Source organism: Phacochoerus africanus, chromosome 3 (genome assembly GCF_016906955.1).
Source record: "Phacochoerus africanus isolate WHEZ1 chromosome 3, ROS_Pafr_v1, whole genome shotgun sequence".
Taxonomy (NCBI): domain Eukaryota; kingdom Metazoa; phylum Chordata; class Mammalia; order Artiodactyla; family Suidae; genus Phacochoerus; species Phacochoerus africanus.
Window position 1 is genome coordinate 172,188,808 of NC_062546.1, and position 17,255 is coordinate 172,206,062.

At 37.9% G+C, this 17,255-nt stretch overlaps 1 protein-coding gene across 4 annotated transcripts in view; it reads left to right on the forward strand.

Moving 5' to 3' along the window:
• The window catches only part of NBEAL1 (neurobeachin like 1), a 163,509-nt gene that overhangs the window by 139,332 nt on the left and 6,922 nt on the right, over positions 1 to 17,255 (forward strand). For all 4 annotated transcript variants that reach the window (XM_047773278.1, XM_047773280.1, XM_047773277.1 and 1 more), the window contains 8 exons: positions 1,691 to 1,788; positions 4,667 to 4,783; positions 9,484 to 9,573; positions 11,455 to 11,564; positions 11,983 to 12,155; positions 13,610 to 13,704; positions 15,022 to 15,138; positions 15,533 to 15,694. In XM_047773278.1, coding sequence (XP_047629234.1) covers positions 1,691 to 1,788; positions 4,667 to 4,783; positions 9,484 to 9,573; positions 11,455 to 11,564; positions 11,983 to 12,155; positions 13,610 to 13,704; positions 15,022 to 15,138; positions 15,533 to 15,694 — 962 coding nt within the window. The remainder of the gene's footprint in view (positions 1 to 1,690; positions 1,789 to 4,666; positions 4,784 to 9,483; positions 9,574 to 11,454; positions 11,565 to 11,982; positions 12,156 to 13,609; positions 13,705 to 15,021; positions 15,139 to 15,532; positions 15,695 to 17,255) is intronic.

Below are 17,255 nucleotides of genomic sequence, written 5' to 3' on the forward strand. Positions count from 1 at the left end.
GCTGTATTCATTTGATAATAGTTTTGTAGGAGGGCGATATAAAATGGTGATTAGAAGCATGAACTTTTTTTTTTTTTTTTCCTTCTCTTTTTAGGGCCGTACCTGAGACATATGGAAGTTCCCCAGGCGAGGGGTTGAATTGGAAGTGAAGCTGCTGACCTGTACTACAGCCATAGCAACACCAGATCCAAGCTGCATCTGTCACCTCTACCACAGCTCGTGGCGTTGCCAAATCCTTGAACCCACTGAACAAGGCCAGGGATTGAACCTGCATCCTCATGGATACTAGTCAGATTCTTAACCCACTGAGCCACTATGGGAACTCCCAGGAACATACGTTTTGAAAGCAGACTTTACCTAGTTTGGCCAGTTACTAGCCATGAAACAATCCCTATTAAGTATAGCTGGGTATAATCAGTTAGCCAGAATATTACCTTTCCCAGCTTTTCTTAAATAAACTAATGTATAGCAGTATAGTTGTGTGATTATTAGACTCGTTTCAGCTTGATTACTGTGAAGAAAGCAGTCAGGTAGGTGTACTATGAGTATAGTGTGTATTTTTCCAAGAGAAAATTTTAAAGACTGCCAGTTAACTTTTGTTTAAAGTATTTTAGCACTGGAGTTCCCGTTGTGGCATAGCGGAAACAAATCTGACTAGTATCCTGAGGATGCAGGTTCGATCCCTGGCCTTGTTCAGTGGGTTCAAGGATTTGGCGACACCACGAGCTGTGGTGGAGGTGATCCCGGGCCTTGCCCAGTGGGTTGGGGATCTGGCGATGCCGTGAGCTGCTGTGTAGGTTGCAGACGTGGCTTGGATCTGGTGTTGCTGTGGCTGTGGTGCAGACCAGCAGCTGCAGCTCTGATTCAACCCCTAGCCTGGGAACTTCCGTTATGCCACAGGTGTGTTAAAAAGCCAAAAAAAAAAAAAAATTATCTCTAAGCAGTGGGTGGAATTTATTTTTAGGCATTTAATATCTGAAGATTCACTGAGTTTTAAAAGTTACCTCTTTGCTGGAGTTCCTGTCGTGGCTCAGTGGTTACCGAATCCGACTAGAAACCATAAGGTTGCAGGTTCGATCCCTGTGGTTAAGGATCCGACATTGCTGTGAGCTGTGGTGTAGGTTGCAGATGCGGCTCGGATCTGGTGTTGCTGTGGCTCTGGTGTAGGCCGGCGGCTACAGCTCTGATTCAACCCCTAGCCTGGGAACCTCCATATACCATAGGAGCAGCCCTAGAAAAGACAAAAAGACCAAAAAAAAAAAAAGTTATCTCTTTACAGTGTTTTTATAAATTGATGAATGGGGAGTTCTCGTCATGGCGCAGCAAAAACAAATCTGACTAGGAACCATGAAGTTTCCGGTTTGATCCCTAGCCTTGCTTAGTGGTTAAGGATCCGGCATTGCCGTGAGCTGTGGTGTAGGTCACAGATGTGGCTCAGATCTGGTGTTGCTGTGGCTGTGGTGTAGGCCGGCGGCTACAGCTCCGATTGGACTCCTAGCCTGGGAAGCTCCATATGCCCCAGGTGCAGCCCTAAAAAGACAAAAAGAAAGACAAAAACAAAAACAAAATTGATGAATGGAGTAATATTTTGTTGAAAATATACAAGTCACTGATATGTTAATATACAAGTCACTATATGGCTTGCTGATTTGTTTTCACTCAATAGTAAATTGACTTCTCTTGGTTTTAGGAGCTGTAGATCTGGATGCCTTAACAGATGAGAAGGAAAGAAAGGCCTTAGAAGGGATGATTAATAATTTTGGGCAAACACCTTGCCAGCTGTTAAAGGTAAAACATAAAATTTATTGACTCCAGCCTTTCCGGCCAGGGCCTGGCAAAATGTCTCCTGCAAAGAAGATGGCCAGAAGGACTAGTCTGCCATCAGCAAAGTGGCAACCGGGAAAGAATATCATCAGCATTCACAAGTGCATCCATGGAGTGGGTTTTAAAAAACATGCCCTTCGGGCACTCAAAGAAATCCAGAAATTTGCCTTGAATGTCTAGAATTTAATTGCCTAAGACTATTGCTACCAGTGTTTTCAAGGATTTTAATGATTTAAATCCTTACTTCAGAATTATTTAGAATTTGGAAAAAATTATACTGTCACTTAAAAGCAAAATAGATTTAAATGATTATTCCAATTTTGAAATAACAAAAGATTACAGTCAAAATGCATATATACAGTCAATTACTCCTAAATCACAGAGGGTTTATATTTACTCAGAAAGCCGATCACCTTTATTTTGTTGTAAGTCAAAGTATAGATATTACTGTATTTCTTTCCCATCCTAGTATCTGAAGTTAAATTATTGTCTTCCTCATTGCATGCAGCTTTGAATTCATGGAAGTTAATCCAATATTAGTTTGCAAAGATATCTTGATCTTTGTTAGTATAGAAGCTTAGAAGTGAGGAATACATAATAATATACTATTTATTAAGTCTATACTTTCCTATGTAAGAACTATGCTAGATGATTTTCTTAATCCTCACAGTAAATATTCAATTAGCCTTATTTTTTAGATGATGAAGCCACACTTCATAGAAACTAATTCCTAGCCTGCAACATCTTTGAGAAATCAAATGCTTTGTCCAACCTGACGCAACTAAGATGTAACTGCAGCAGGATTTGGGTGCATGATCATCCAGCTCCAGAGCCTTTTACCATGCCATGTTTCCTCTGAATTAATAGCCGTTAGCCCCCTTGTTGAACTTGTAGATCATTCTTCCATGTTCTTATAGGCTGTTATTTATATCCTGTGTCGCTTTCCACCTTAGTTAGTTGTATATTTATCCATTTGCCTTACTATATTGTAAATATGTTAAAGGCAACAGCCTTAATCATTTTTATCTTTCTTGCATATAGTTTGTATGCAGTAAGTATCTGTGGAATTGAAATCTCCACAGCTGCAACAGCAGCAGTATATCTAAACCCTGGCTTAGAGATATACTTGTTAATTCAGTTATCAGACTAAGCTTTCTAATTGTTACTATTCCATTTGTAACAGTTTTTTTTTTGAAGTTTCCAACATTGATTTTGATAGAATATTCATATTTGAAGTCAGTGCTTTATTTCTTACCTGCCAATAGTCAGAAAGCAAAAGTAACAGAATAAAACAGACTCTTTCATTGGACTTTGAAATAGCCTATGATATTTTTGCTACAAGCTTTTTTTTTTCTTTTTTTACATAGCGATAATTAGTTTTTATCATTAAAAAAATGGCACAGGAGTTCCCATCATGGCACAGCGGAAACGAATCCAACTAGGAACATGAGGTTTCAGGTTTGATCCCTGGCCTCTCTGGTTAAGGATCCAGCGTTGCCATCAGCTGTGTTGTAGGTCACAGACGTGGCTCGGATCCCACATTGCTGTGGCTATGGTGTAGGCCAGCAGCTACAGTTCTGATTAGTCCCCTAGCCTGGGAATCTCCATATGCCATGGGTGCGGCCCTAAAAAGACCAAAAAAAAAAGCACAAAAATCAGCTTTTGACTGATTGATTTTTTTTTTTACCATACCCATGGTATGTGGAAGTTCCTGGACCTGGGATCGAATCCAGGCCACAGCAATGCCAACACTGGATCCTTAACTTATGATGCCACCAGGGAATTCCAAGCCTTTTATTTAAAATAAAGTGAATAACACTCATCTGGATAATTGAGAGCTAAATATTGAAGTAATTTCCCATAATCTAAAATTTTGCACTGGATATAGGAGAATCCTCTGTAGATAGAATTCTGTTTTGCATTTTAATTAGGACATTAGAATGTTAATTTATAATTTTCTTCTTATTTAAAAAGGCAATACTATCCTTTGTCTCTGATGTTAACGTTAAGGAATAATTTATTTGAAAGAAGTATAGCAATAACAATTTGATTCTGATAGTATTGACATTTAGATATTATTTCAGGAATTAAAGATTCACCTGTGTTATAAATTTTGACTTTTGAATAATGCATTTAATTACCAAACATTTGTTGCATATCTGCCATGTTTAAGATAACTTTTTTTTATTACTCAATGAATTTATTACATTTATAGTTGTGCAGTGATCATCATAATCCAATTTTATAGAATTTCCATCCCACACCCCCAGCGCATCCCCCCACCTCCCAAACTGTCTCCTTTGGAAACCATAAATTTTTCAAAGTCTGTGAATCAATATCTGTTCTGCAAAGAAGTTCATTTTTTCCTTTTTTCAGATTCAACTTGTCAGTGATAGCATTTGATGTTGGTGTCTCTAAGATAACTTTTTTGTATGTTGAAAACCCGAAAATGAATTAGATTTGGTTTTTTACTTTGTTTCCTAATGTCTAGTTGGTAAAGACCAAAACTAATTATATGTAGTTGAGCATAGAAAGAAATAGTCCTAAATAAAATACTAAATATAGTAATGTGCTGAGGAAAATAACAAAAGAGAATAATTAATTTTGACTTAGAAATTCAGGACAGATATCAGTAAGAAAACTTTAAGCTAGAAGGAGCGTTTGTCTAGAAATGAAAAGTGTAGGAACTCTGTTGAGGGCACAGTCTAAGCAAAAACCCTGGAGTTGTGAGCAGTGCATGTGTGTAACCCATTGTAGCTAGAGTCAGATATGTATGAAGGAATATAATGAGAGATGTTTTAATGTAGTTACAGAGTTATTTTTTCTTAAAAATTTTTTGAAGGAACCACACCCTTCCAGATTGTCAGCAGAAGAAGCAGTGCAGAAGCAGACCAAAACAGACACCTCAACCCTAAACCTATTTCAACACCTCCCTGAACTCAAGTCATTTTTTATAGAGGTAATATCTAACTTGATAATGTCAAAGAATTTGCTCTGTGAATTTTATACACCTCAGTGTTTCTTTTATTCTTTAATGGGAGAAGTAAATAATACTTCTGTAATATGTTCTTAGATTTTAAAAACAACCTTACTGAAAACTTTTGTTTGCTGCTGAACTGTTTCTCTTGGCTTTCTAACTCACATTTTCCTGAAAGAAACATAAGAAAGAAGAATAAATAATTTGATTTAAACTGCTTTTTTGAGTCAGTTGAGATGATATGTAGAGAAAGTCTAATATAACTTTTAAATACATCTGCTCATATGTAAGATACGGCCCAGTAAGTCAGATTGTTAATTGCCAGTATCAGAAGGAATAATGAAGTAAAGCAAGATAGATAGCTAATGCTGTTACTTATTGAAAGAGTACCTCCAGGGAGTTCCCGTTGTGGCACAGCGGAAATGAATCTGGATAGTATCCATAAGGATGTGGTTTTGATCCCTGGCCTCGCTCATTGAGTCAGGGATCCTGTGTTGCTCAGATCCCGCCTTGCTGTGGATGAGGCACAGGTCAGCAGCTATAGCTTCCATTTGACCTCTAGCCTGGGAACTTCCATATGCTGTGGGTGCAGCCCTAAAAAGCAAAAAAGAAAGAGAAAGAAAAGAAAAGAGTACCTCCATATGCAGATGTTTAAATATTGAATTACAATTGATCCTTAAACAATGCAGGTTTGAACAGTGTGAGTTCATTTTTACATGAAATTTTTTTTTTTTTTTGGTAGTAAATAATTCAGTACTACATAATATGCGGTTGGTTAAATTTGTGGTTATAGAACTGCAGATATGGTGAAATGCAGATACAGAGGGTTGACTATGTATTATGCCCAGATTTTCACTGCATGGAAGGTTGGCATCTCTAACCTTGAGTTGTTCAAGGTTTGCTGTACTTTTTTTTTTTAATTTTTAGGGCCGTACTCATAGCGCACAGAAGCTCCCAGGCCAGGGATCAAATTGGAGGTGCAGCTGCCAGCCACAACCATAGCCACAGCAATGCCAGATCTGAGCTGCATCTGTGACCCATGCCACAGCCCGCTGAGCAAGGCCAGGGATCGAACCCATGTCCTCAGAGTACTAGTCTGGTTCGTTATTGCTGAGCCACAATGGGAGCTCCAGGGGTAAGCTGTACTTTGAATAGTTCAGAATATGAATATGAAATACATTCATACCTATAAGTTTGGTTACAGCAGATAATATTAATTTTATTAGAAGAAAAATGATAAAAAGTTATTATGAATGCACTGGCAATGTGCATAGAACAAGCGGTAATTCTCATGCAATGCAACCAACATAGGTTGGTAAATGTTTCCTTAAAGAGCCAGGTAGTAAACATTTTGAACTTTGTAGACATTAGGTAGGTACATATATAACCACTTAAAATATAACCATTAAAAAAATACAAAAACCATTTTTAACTTACAGCCTACAAAACAGGTGGTAAACTAAATTTGTCCCACAAGTCTAGTGTATCAAACCCTGTATTGAGTATCATCGTCATGTATTTCCTAGGTACAGTGTCTTGGGACATGGTTATAGAATTTTTTGATTTTTGCTTTTTAGGGCCGTACCCACAGCATATGGAAATTCCCAGGCTAGAGGTTGAATCTGAGCTACAGCTGCTGGCCTACACCACAGCCACAGCAACGCAGGATCCAAGCTGCATCTGCAACCTACACCACAGCTCACCACAATGCTGGATCCTTAACCCACTGAGTGAGGCCTGGGGTAGAACCTGCAACCTCATGGTTCCCAGTCAGATTCTTTTCCACTGTGCCACAACAGGAACTTAAGAATTTTTTGATAATTTGGTATAAAAAATTTTTAGTAAATTTATGAGAATTATGCCTTTATACTGAACTTTACTCGAATGAACAGAGTTGTAGTAAACTCCACAGTATTTTAATGTAAATGTTTGTGTGTGTTTGTGAAAGCACATCAAAAATAATCTTTGTAAACCTTTTCACATTTATTCATGTTTATTGAATAGTTATATAATGTTTAGCAATACAAGCTTGACAAAATTGGTTGTTTTCCAAAAGTATCTTAAGTCAGTTGCCTGAAACTCTGACCACATGGAAACAGTAGTTAGAAATGGTAGAGTTCCTTGCAACAAAACAAAGGGTGGGGGAAAAAAAAAATGTAATGTATACATATAAGGATAACTTGATCCCCTTGCTGTACAGTGGGAAAATAATTTAAAAAAAAAAAAAAAAAAAGAAATGATGGAGTTCCCACTGTGGCACAATGAGTTAAGAATCCACCTGCAGGGACTCAGGTCTCTGTGGAGGTGTGGATTTGCTATCTGGCCTAGGAAGTTCCATATGTCACTGGTGCAGCCTTAAAAAAAAGAAAAAGGAGGAGTTCCCGTTGTGGCTCAGTGGTTAACGAATCCAACTAGGAACCATGAGGTTGCAGGTTCAATCCCTGGCCTCACTCAATGGGTTAAGAATCCAGCATTGCCGTGAGCTGTGGTGTGGGTTGCAGACGTGGCTCGGATCCCACATTGCTGTGGCTCTGGCATAGGCCTGCAGCTACAGCTCCGATTGGACCCCTAGCCTGGGAACCTCCATATGCTGTGGGTGCAGCCCTAGAAAAGACAAAAAAAAAGGAAATAGAAGTGATGACTAATTCCCAGGATGTGCTCTAGGTCCTCGAGACCACCCCTAGGCTTGGTGATTTGCTTGAAGGACTTGCAGGATTCAATATATAGTTGTACTCACAGCTAAGCTTTGTTGCAGTGAAAGATGTAAAGCAACATCAGCAGAGCACATGGGGTGAAGTCTGGGGGGGTGCAGGCACAAGTATCAAAGAGTCCTGTCCCAGTGGAGTCACACAGGACATGGCTTGATGAAATGCGACAACATGTTTTTGTTTCCCAGGAAAGCTCATTATAGACTTAGCACCCAAGGTGATTACTGGGGGCTGGTCACAGAAGTACCCTCTGCCTAGCACAAGCCAAAATTCTAGACCTCCAGAAGAAAAGCAAGGTTTTCTGCATAAAAGCAGATGTTCAAACTCTTGTTGGCACAAATAAGATAGTCATGAGCCACATGTATCATTGAAGCCAGATTTTATATCAGTGTAAGGAGGCTTTTGCCTGACAAATTCCTAAAGGCCAGCCAACAGCCAGCCTTGCAAGCAGGCCTTTCTAAGGAGAGCAATTTCAGTCCTGCTGTGTTAACTCTTTACTACACATAGGGCAACCCACAAAATCCTATTAGACCCCTAAACTGATGGACATGCAATACCTATTTATTATAAAACTATTTTCACCATGTCTAATCATTTGTAGCATTGTTTTTATTGGACATTATATTCTAAGTTCTATCTGCCGGGGCAGTGACTTGTGTCCTCTTGGTACCCACCAAGTCATAGGGTACCTTTCCCCAGCGCCAGTGTCTGGAGCAGGATAAAGAACACAATAAGATGTCCTTGTGTATGAGTAACTTGTTAATCCCCTTTCTTCATCATACAAGAAGGTATTTCCCATTCATTCATATGGAAAGAGAAGGCCTCTCTTAGGCCTCTTCCTAGGTGTTAAAACGGGAAAGAAAATTGACATCTGACATAGCTATGAAAGCAAGGGCTTAGTAAGTGGATTTCTTCAGATACTATTTCCATTCATACTTAAATGTAAGTCATTCTTCTCTTGATTAATTCACAGCATGGAGAGAAAAGATAAGCTGTAATATGAATATAATTCATTATTTACCTCATGTAAAGCTCTTAGAAAACACCTGGCACATAGTATGTACTCAATAATGTTAGGTTATAATTACCTAATAAATGTTAGGTGTAATTTATGAACTGTTGTCACATCAAGAAACTTACTTCAGGAGTTCCCATCATGGCGCAGTGGTTAACGAATCCGACTAGGAACCATGAGATTGCGGGTTCGATCCCTGGCCTTGCTCAGTGGGTTAAGGATCCAGCGTTGCCATGAGCTGTGGTGTAGGTTGCAGACTCAGCTTGGATCCTGCATTGCTGTGGCTGTGGCGTAGGCCGGTGGCTACATTTCTGATTTAGACCCCTAGCCTGGGAACCTCTACATGCTGCAGGAAGTGGCCCTAGAAAAGGCAAAAAGACAAAAAAAGGAAAGAAAGAAACTTACTTCAAATCATACTTCTCTTTCACGTTGTAGTAAGATATTAGTAGATGTTTTCTGAGGGCTACCTTTATGTTCTGGTCCTTTGTTGTGGCTTCTGGAAGAGCCTAAGGTAATGGAATAGATCTGTTCTTTGAAAGTTGAACTGCCAAAGGAAAATTTTATAAAATAGAACCAGTTTTCCCATTTCACTTATTTGAGAAATGTTATTATGTGGTCTGTATTTTCTACTTTATGTTCATGTCATTGTGATCAGGGAAAAGAAGGATTTTAAATCACTGGATGTTTTAAATGTTTTATGCTTCTTGAAATCTACATCTTTGTTTAACAGAAGAGTAGTGGAATACAAGAAGGTGATGCTTTCAGAACTTTCAAGTATGCCATTTGAACATGGTGTATAGTTCCTTTCCCATGTTTTGAATTAAGTGATTATGTTTTGGTAGAGTAAAATGCTATGTCACAGGGTTTATCTTTGTTTGAAGAAATAGAAGTTTTCAATAATGTATATCTAATAAAGATAAGCAGAACCAGCCACTAAACCTGTGCCCTTTATTTTATAGGGAATTAGTGATGGTATTCCACTAGTAAAGGCCATTGTTCCCAAAAACCAGTCTCGTTCTTTTATGTCACAAGGCAGTCCTGAGTTACTGGTAAGTCGATTTATACCTTATTCACACTGCCATGTCTATATCCATTACAACTTACTTAAAAAATTAAGAAAGTAAATTTTGTTTTACGTTTTTTAAAAATAACAGAAAGCTTTTATAGAATTAATTTGACGAAGTATAAGAATATCTTTTAGGGTGTTCCCTGATGGTGCAGCAGTTTAAAGATCCTGCATTTTCACTCCTGTGGCTCAGGTCACAGATGTGGTGTGGGTTTAGTCGCTGGCCAAGGAACTTGTACAGCTGCAGGCACGGCCAAAAAAAAAAAAAAAAGTTCCTTTTATTTATACAGCTTTTAACTAGTTCCATAATTCTAAAGCTTATTTGGTATACTAAATATGTGAAAATGCCAGGAAATTTTGTATAAGAAAATTATGATATAATATCTTATCATAAAGCAGTGAAAATAATGAAAATGAGACATAATCCAGAATTGATAAAAGTGTACATGCAAAACATATTAGTGAGTATGTTACCTGAATTTTGTCATTTAAATTATTAATTTACCTGACAATTCTGTGAGATAGGCACAGTTATTATTTCCCTTCTACAGGTGAGGAATTAAAACTCAGAAGTAACTTGTTTAAAGTCACAGAGCTAGCAAGTAAGGACCCTGGCAAATGGACCAAACCTAAGTCTGTCTTATTCTGTTTTTGTCACTTAAAAATGATAAAAATTGAGAATAGCACAGTGAAGAGTAGATTCCAGAATTAAACCATTTTTCTGATTATCCATGTTGTGTGTTTGCTTAGAAAAAAGGTCTAGAAGATATACAAAGTAATAAAAGTTTTTTTTGAGTGGTAAAATTTTTGTGATTTTTCAGTTTTAATACTCGTATTTTTTTATCAGATGTGTGTGTGTGGGTAGTCTATTACTTCTTTTTTGTAATGGCCACACCCTTGGCATATGAAATTCCCTGACCAGGGATTGAACCTGAGCCGCAGCTGCGACCTACACTGCAGCTGCAGCAATGCTGTGTGCTTGGCCACTGCACCAGGCCAAGGATTGAACCTGCGCCTCCACAGTGACCCGAGCCACTGAAGTCAGATTCTTAACCTGCTGTACCACAGCATGAACTCTGTAGTCTGTTATTTTTATCAAAGAGAAATAAATAAAGCTTTACATTTTTAAGTGTGAATATTCACTCTTACTCTTCCTAAGAAAAGGAGACCTTCCTGACAGTTCTTCATAAGGACTATTTTTGATTTATGTTTTAAATGATAGTATCTTATTTTTATGGTAAGACTTAGCTCTTAATTTATTCTGACTGCCAGCTAATAGATACTAGAAAACTTTGAAAATTTTGAAGAACAAAATCTTACTGAAGAAATGTACATTGGGTACCTTTTCTTGCAGTGAGAGAACACTGAGCTTTTTAACCATTTGAATTATTTTAAGACTTTATTTTTTTTATTTTTTATTTTTTTGTCTTTTGTTGTTGTTGTTATTGTTGTTGTTGTTGTTGTTGCTATTTCTTGGGCTGCTCCCTCGGCATATGGAGGTTCCCAGGCTAGGGGTCTAATCAGAGCTGTAGCCACCGGCCTACGCCAGAGCCACAGCAACTCGGGAACCGAGCCGCATCTGCAACCTACACCACAGCTCACGGCAATGCCGGATCGTTAACCCACTGAGCCAGGGCAAGGATGGAACCCGCAACCTCATGGTTCCTAGTCGGATTCGTTAACCACTGCGCCACGACGGGAACTCCATATTTTAAGACTTTCTTAATGAGTCTTATGTTTTAAGTACACAATCCCAAACTATTCCCTAAATGATAAATGATAACTTCATGTCAGCATTTGGTTATTCTGTGTTGCTCTCTTTAATCTTTCATTTAATTTTTGTCTTCATATGTTTATTTTGCAGATAACCGTAAGCATGAATTATGTTATTGGAACCCATGGATGGCTGCCTTATGACAGAACCATTTCTAATTACTTTACATTTATCAAGGATCAAACTGTGACAAATCCAAAGTAAGTAAATGAACATTTAAAGCAAAACAGGTACAGCCAGAAACTTATTGCCAGGACAAGCAAATAAATTAAATTTTCCAACTTCCAAACTTTCCTGGTCCTAGCATACCCTTATCTTGTCTTTATACTTTGAGACTATTTACAGAATTGACAGTCTTACTAAATTGGCTTTAAATCTTTTTCACTCCTTCACCAATTTCAACTTCCTTACACCTAGCCCTTGAGAATATTTTGTTATATGTTTTTTTGTTTAGAGAAAAATATGAATAAAATTAAAATTCTAAACATCTATCATTTATTAATAGACATTTCAAGTTGACTTATTTTTTTTTCTTTTTTGGAGAGATTTAAAAAATAGTGGATAATTGATCTAAGTAATGTTTTTAAAGAAGAGTCTAATATTTAATTGTGTTTTCAGAACTCAGCGTGTTATGAATGGTCCTTTTGCTCCAGGGCTGGAAATCACTTCTAAGCTGTTTATAGTATCACATGATGCAAAGTTGCTTTTTAGTGCTGGACACTGGGATAATAGCATTCAAGTGATGTCCCTTACAAAAGGCAAAATTATTTCACATCATATCAGACATATGGGTAAGCATTAACTTTTTTTTCTCCCAGACAGTATTTTCTTTATTTTCTTCTAAATGTAAAAGTAGTACAGGGAGTTCCCGTTGTGGTGCAATGGAAATGAATCTGACTAGTATCCATGAGGATGAGGGTTTGATCCCTGGCCTCACTCATCTGGTCAGGGATCCAGCCGTTGCCTGAGCTGTGGTGTAGGTTGCAGATGCAGGTTGGATTCTGCGTTGCTGTGGTTGTGATATAGGCTGGCAGCTGTAGCTCTTATTTGACACCTAGTCTGGGAACTTCCATATGCCACGGTTGTGGCCCTAAAAAAAGTAGTACATAGTCCTTATAAAAAGCATGAATTTTACCTTTGAAGCAAAGTGAACTTTTTGATAGAATTGTGTTTTGAATAGTATATTCTTTCTTTAAGACTATCTAATGTGTTTTAGGTATACTAAGCATAAATTAAATACAGTTTAATAGTATATGAAAGATTAAAAAAATTGGTTGAAGGAGTTTCCTGGTGGTCTAGAGGTTAGGACTTGGCACTTTCACCACTGCAGCCTGGGTTCAGTCCCTGGTCTAGGAACTGAGAGCCCTCGTCAAGCCACTACTGTACACTGCGAGGGAGGGGGAGATTGGTTGAAAGAATAAGAATTTTATGAAAAAATGGTTAAAAAAAAAAGTCTGTCATAGTTGAATAAGAAATCAGCTTCCCCTTTGGTCTGTCAATTGTAAAATTTGTCAAATACAGCCTCGTACTTCTTATTGTCTCAATCTTCAATTTAGGAATAAGACATTGAATAGATTTCTTTCCTAATAAACATATTAGGCAAGGGAAATGAAGGAGTTCCCTGGTGGCCTAGCAGTTAAGGACCTGACATTGTTACTGCTGTTGCACAAGTTCCATTCCCGGCCTGGGAACTTCCACATGCCATGGGCATGGCCAGTAAAAAAGCGGGGGTTAGGGGAAGGGCAGGGAAATGGAGTCTGCTGCTAAAATCTGTACCAGTGACTCCTAAGATGTCACTTAGCTCAGGTTCTTACAGTTTAGGGAAAATGTATTTTATATTGTGAATTTGCAGTGTAGTATGTACTGTTTTGGTTAAGGGCACATATTCTGTAGGATTACAGCTCCCATCCCAGTGGGAGTAGAAGGTAAATGGAGGTAAGAGTGAGAGAGAGCAGAAAAGCACATCCAAATTAAGTGGGGATTTGTCTCAAGCTACATAACCTCTTGCCAAGATCCTGACAGGCATTCATGTGTACTCTTCACCCCCAAAAAAGGATGGCCTAAGAGAATGCGCCCCGACATGATTTTAGTACTGCTTCTTTCCTATGTCACCCTTTCCCAGTGCTTTTCCAATAACGTTCCTATGTTTTACCCTGCTAGAGCCACTGATATAGTTTCAACATATAACCTAAAATTGCCCTTATAGTTGTGCTATTTCATTTTTTTACGTTCCTTTTTCTTACAGATATTGTGACTTGTTTAGCTACAGATTACTGTGGAATACATTTGATTTCTGGTTCCAGAGATACTACATGTATGATATGGCAGATAACACAACAGGTAGTCATTCATTTAAATACTCTTGGTTTATATCAGAGATTCACCCTGGGAATATTATTGAGATGTTCTAACAGAATAGTGAATTTTTTCTTTGGCATTGAATGCTTATTTGAGCTCCTTTGCATTCTTTTTCCCCTCATTCTGTTCTGTCTTAATCACCACATTTTTTCCTAGGTTTATTGTCTGATTCATGACCTCATCATGTTATAATCTTAAATTTTTCTTGTAACACTTTTCTTATTTTTTAATATTTCAGTCTTTAATGCATTTCTATATTTTATAATATAGAATACTCAGTATTAGATGTATAATGATGTAGATATGTATTATAAACCTATAATAATACAGAACATTAAAATACATGATTTTAGGAGTTCCTGTCATGGCTCAGTGGTTAATGAACCCTACTAGTAACCAAGAGGTTGCAGGTTCGATCCCTGGCCTTGTTCAGTAGGTTAAGGATCCAGCGTTGCCGTGAGCTGTGGTGTTGGTTGCAGATGCAGCTCGGATCTGGTGTTGCTGTGGCTCTGGCATAGGCCGGCAGCAACACCTCCAGTTGGACCCCTAGCCTGGGAACCTCCATATGCCACAGGTGTGGGCCTAAAAAGACAAAAGACAAAAAAAAAAAAAAGAAAGAAAAGAAAAAGAATGATAGCTGGGGAGTTCCTGTCATGGCTTAGTAGTAACAAACTCAACTAGTATCTGTGAGGACACAAGTTCAATTCCTGGCCTCACTTAGTGGGGTAAGGATCCGGCATTGCCATGAGCTGTGATGTAGGTCACAGGCACAGCTTGAATCCTGCATTGCTGTGGCTGTGGTGTAGGCTGGCAGCTACAGCTCAGATTCAGCCCCTAGCCTGGGAACTTCCATATGCCAAGGGTGCAGCCCTAAAAAACAAAAGAAAGGAAAAAAAGAATAATAGCTGAAGAAATCAAAGACAAATCAGTATAAAAATAATTAATGGTTTCTGAGATAAAGACTCCAATAAATGAAAAAGAGAAACTTTTCAGAGATACAATATAAAAAGTTTCTTTGAATTATAGGGTGAATAATTCTGTAGATGAAAAAGGCAAAATATATACCAGTTAAAATCAAAGCAATCAACTTTGAAACTTCAGATTAAATTTTTGACCTTCAAAGGACTGGGAATAGTTTGGAAATCCAAGGAAAAACCCAAGAATGAGTACTACTATGAATATATTTAGTGGAATTAAGTAGTTGCAATGTCAGTTTGTGATTAGACAGTTTAAATACAATATAAACCTTTTTGTAGAAAATAGCTTATAAGAAAATTACCTTTTCTGTTTTTATATTAGGGTGGTGTTCCTGTGGGCTTAGCATCAAAACCCTTTCAGATTCTGTATGGACACACTGATGAGGTCCTGAGTGTTGGCATCAGCACTGAGCTAGACATGGCAGTGTCAGGATCAAGGGTAAGATTTCACCTGTAAGAACACTGATTTTCTAAACTACAAATTCAGGGGCAATAGATATATATATATTTAAAACTTTTTTCTAGGAGAATTAGTAAAAGCATAGAAATTTTATACTGTTTGTCTAGGACTTTGCAAAAGTAAAAAAAATTTAGAAATAAAAAACTTGAAGAGACTGGATTCTCCTAGGGGACTTTACTGGTCTTATTAGTTAAGAAGAGGGCATGTTATGAAATAAAATGCTATTTGAAATTTCAAGATTGAAATTTCTCCAAAAGTACCTATGTCCTTGGTGGAGTAATCATTTTCTCTGTTCCTTCCCCATGTTTCTTGATCACTTTCTTTTCTTTTTTGTTTTTCTTCTTTTTCATTTTCTAATATTTTCTGTACATAGGATGGCACTGTGATTATACATACCATTCAGAAAGGTCAGTACATGAGGACTTTACGGCCACCTTGTGAGAGTTCTCTGCTCCTGACCATTCCCAGTTTGGCTATATCTTGGGAAGGACATATTATCATCTACTCCAGCATTGAAGAAAGGACCACCCTCAAGGTATATTACAGTTTCATGCAGCAGGGCTAAACTATCCATAAGCTTGACTTTTCCTTCCATGGTGGGGGTGTGTGTGTGTGTGTGTGTGTGTGGCCTTTTGAGGAAGAAAAGAATACCAAATTTTGAAAAGGATGTTTTTCTTTCACCATTCAATTTGTTTATTCCCTCTCACAATCTTAGTCTTATGTTTGATTTTGTTTTAGAGATTTCTATAGACCTATATGGTTTTAAAAGTAATTTCTGATTTTGTGGGACTTTATAAGCATAGGTGGAAATTATAACCAAAGTAAATTATTTTTTCACAGGGCAGGGAATAAATAAAACATACATTTTATGTTTATTTTCTTTCAGTGATAAAGCTTTTTAAAAATTAAGATAGTTTTTGTTTTGTTGTGTTTGAAGAATGGGTTTTTTTGAATGAGATTTTTAATTTTTTTGGAGAGGTGAGAGTTCTTATTTATTAAAAAAAGAGTCTAGATTTTCTTACTTTCCTTCCCCACACTCTATGATTTTTTTTTTTGTCTTTTTGGATTTTTCTAGGGCTGCTCCGCGGCATATGGAGATTCCCAGGCTAGGGGTCCAATTGGAGCTGTAGCCGCCAGCCTACACCAGAGCCACAGCAACACAGGATCTGAGCTGTGTCTGCAGCCTACACCACAGCCCACAGCAACGCCAGATCCTTAACCCACTGAGCAAGGCCAAGGATCAAACCTGCAACCTCATGGTTTCTAGTCAGATTCATTAACCACTGCGTAACTACGGAAACTCCATATGATTTTGAAGACCTTTTTAAAGGTCTTCATGTTTGTCCTTTTGCTGCTCCTTGTTTTTATCATCAGTTTTACAGTTGTTTGGTTGTGTTTTTTGTTTTGTTTTGTTTTTTTATCTGTATATTGGTTTATTTAAGTGATTGCTTTCAATTGTGGTTTCCTCTTATTTCTTCTTACTTCTTTTTTATTTAGAGAAGCCCTTTCAGTATTTCTTTTAGAATGGATTTTAGTATTGCTCTACTCTTTTAGCTTTTGTTTGTTGGAGAAAGTCTTTATTTCTCCTTCTATTTTTTATTTATTTATTTATTTATTTATTGCTCTTTTCTAGGGCCGCTCCTGCGGCATATGGAGCTTCCCAGGCTAGGGGTCTAATCAGAGCTGTAGCTGCCGGCCTACGCCAGAGCCACAGCAACATGGGATCCGAGCTTCCGAGCCGAGTCTGCAACCTACACCACAGCTCACGGCAACGCCGGATCGTTAACTCACTGAGCAAGGCCAGGCATCGAACCCACAACCTCATGGTTCCTAGTCGGATTCGTTAACCACTGCGCCACGATGGGAACTCCTATTTCTCCTTCTATTTTAAATGATATTCTTGCTGGGTAGAGTATTCTGGGCTGCAAATTTTTTCCTTTTAGAATTTTGGATATATCTTGCCAGTCTCTTCTGGCCTGTAGCATTTCTGTAGAGAAATCAGCTGATAGCCTTAAGGGGGGGTTCTCTTATAATTAAAGCTTTGAGTTTTTCTTGCTGCCTTTAGAATACTCTCTTTATCTTTGAGTTCTTCTTTA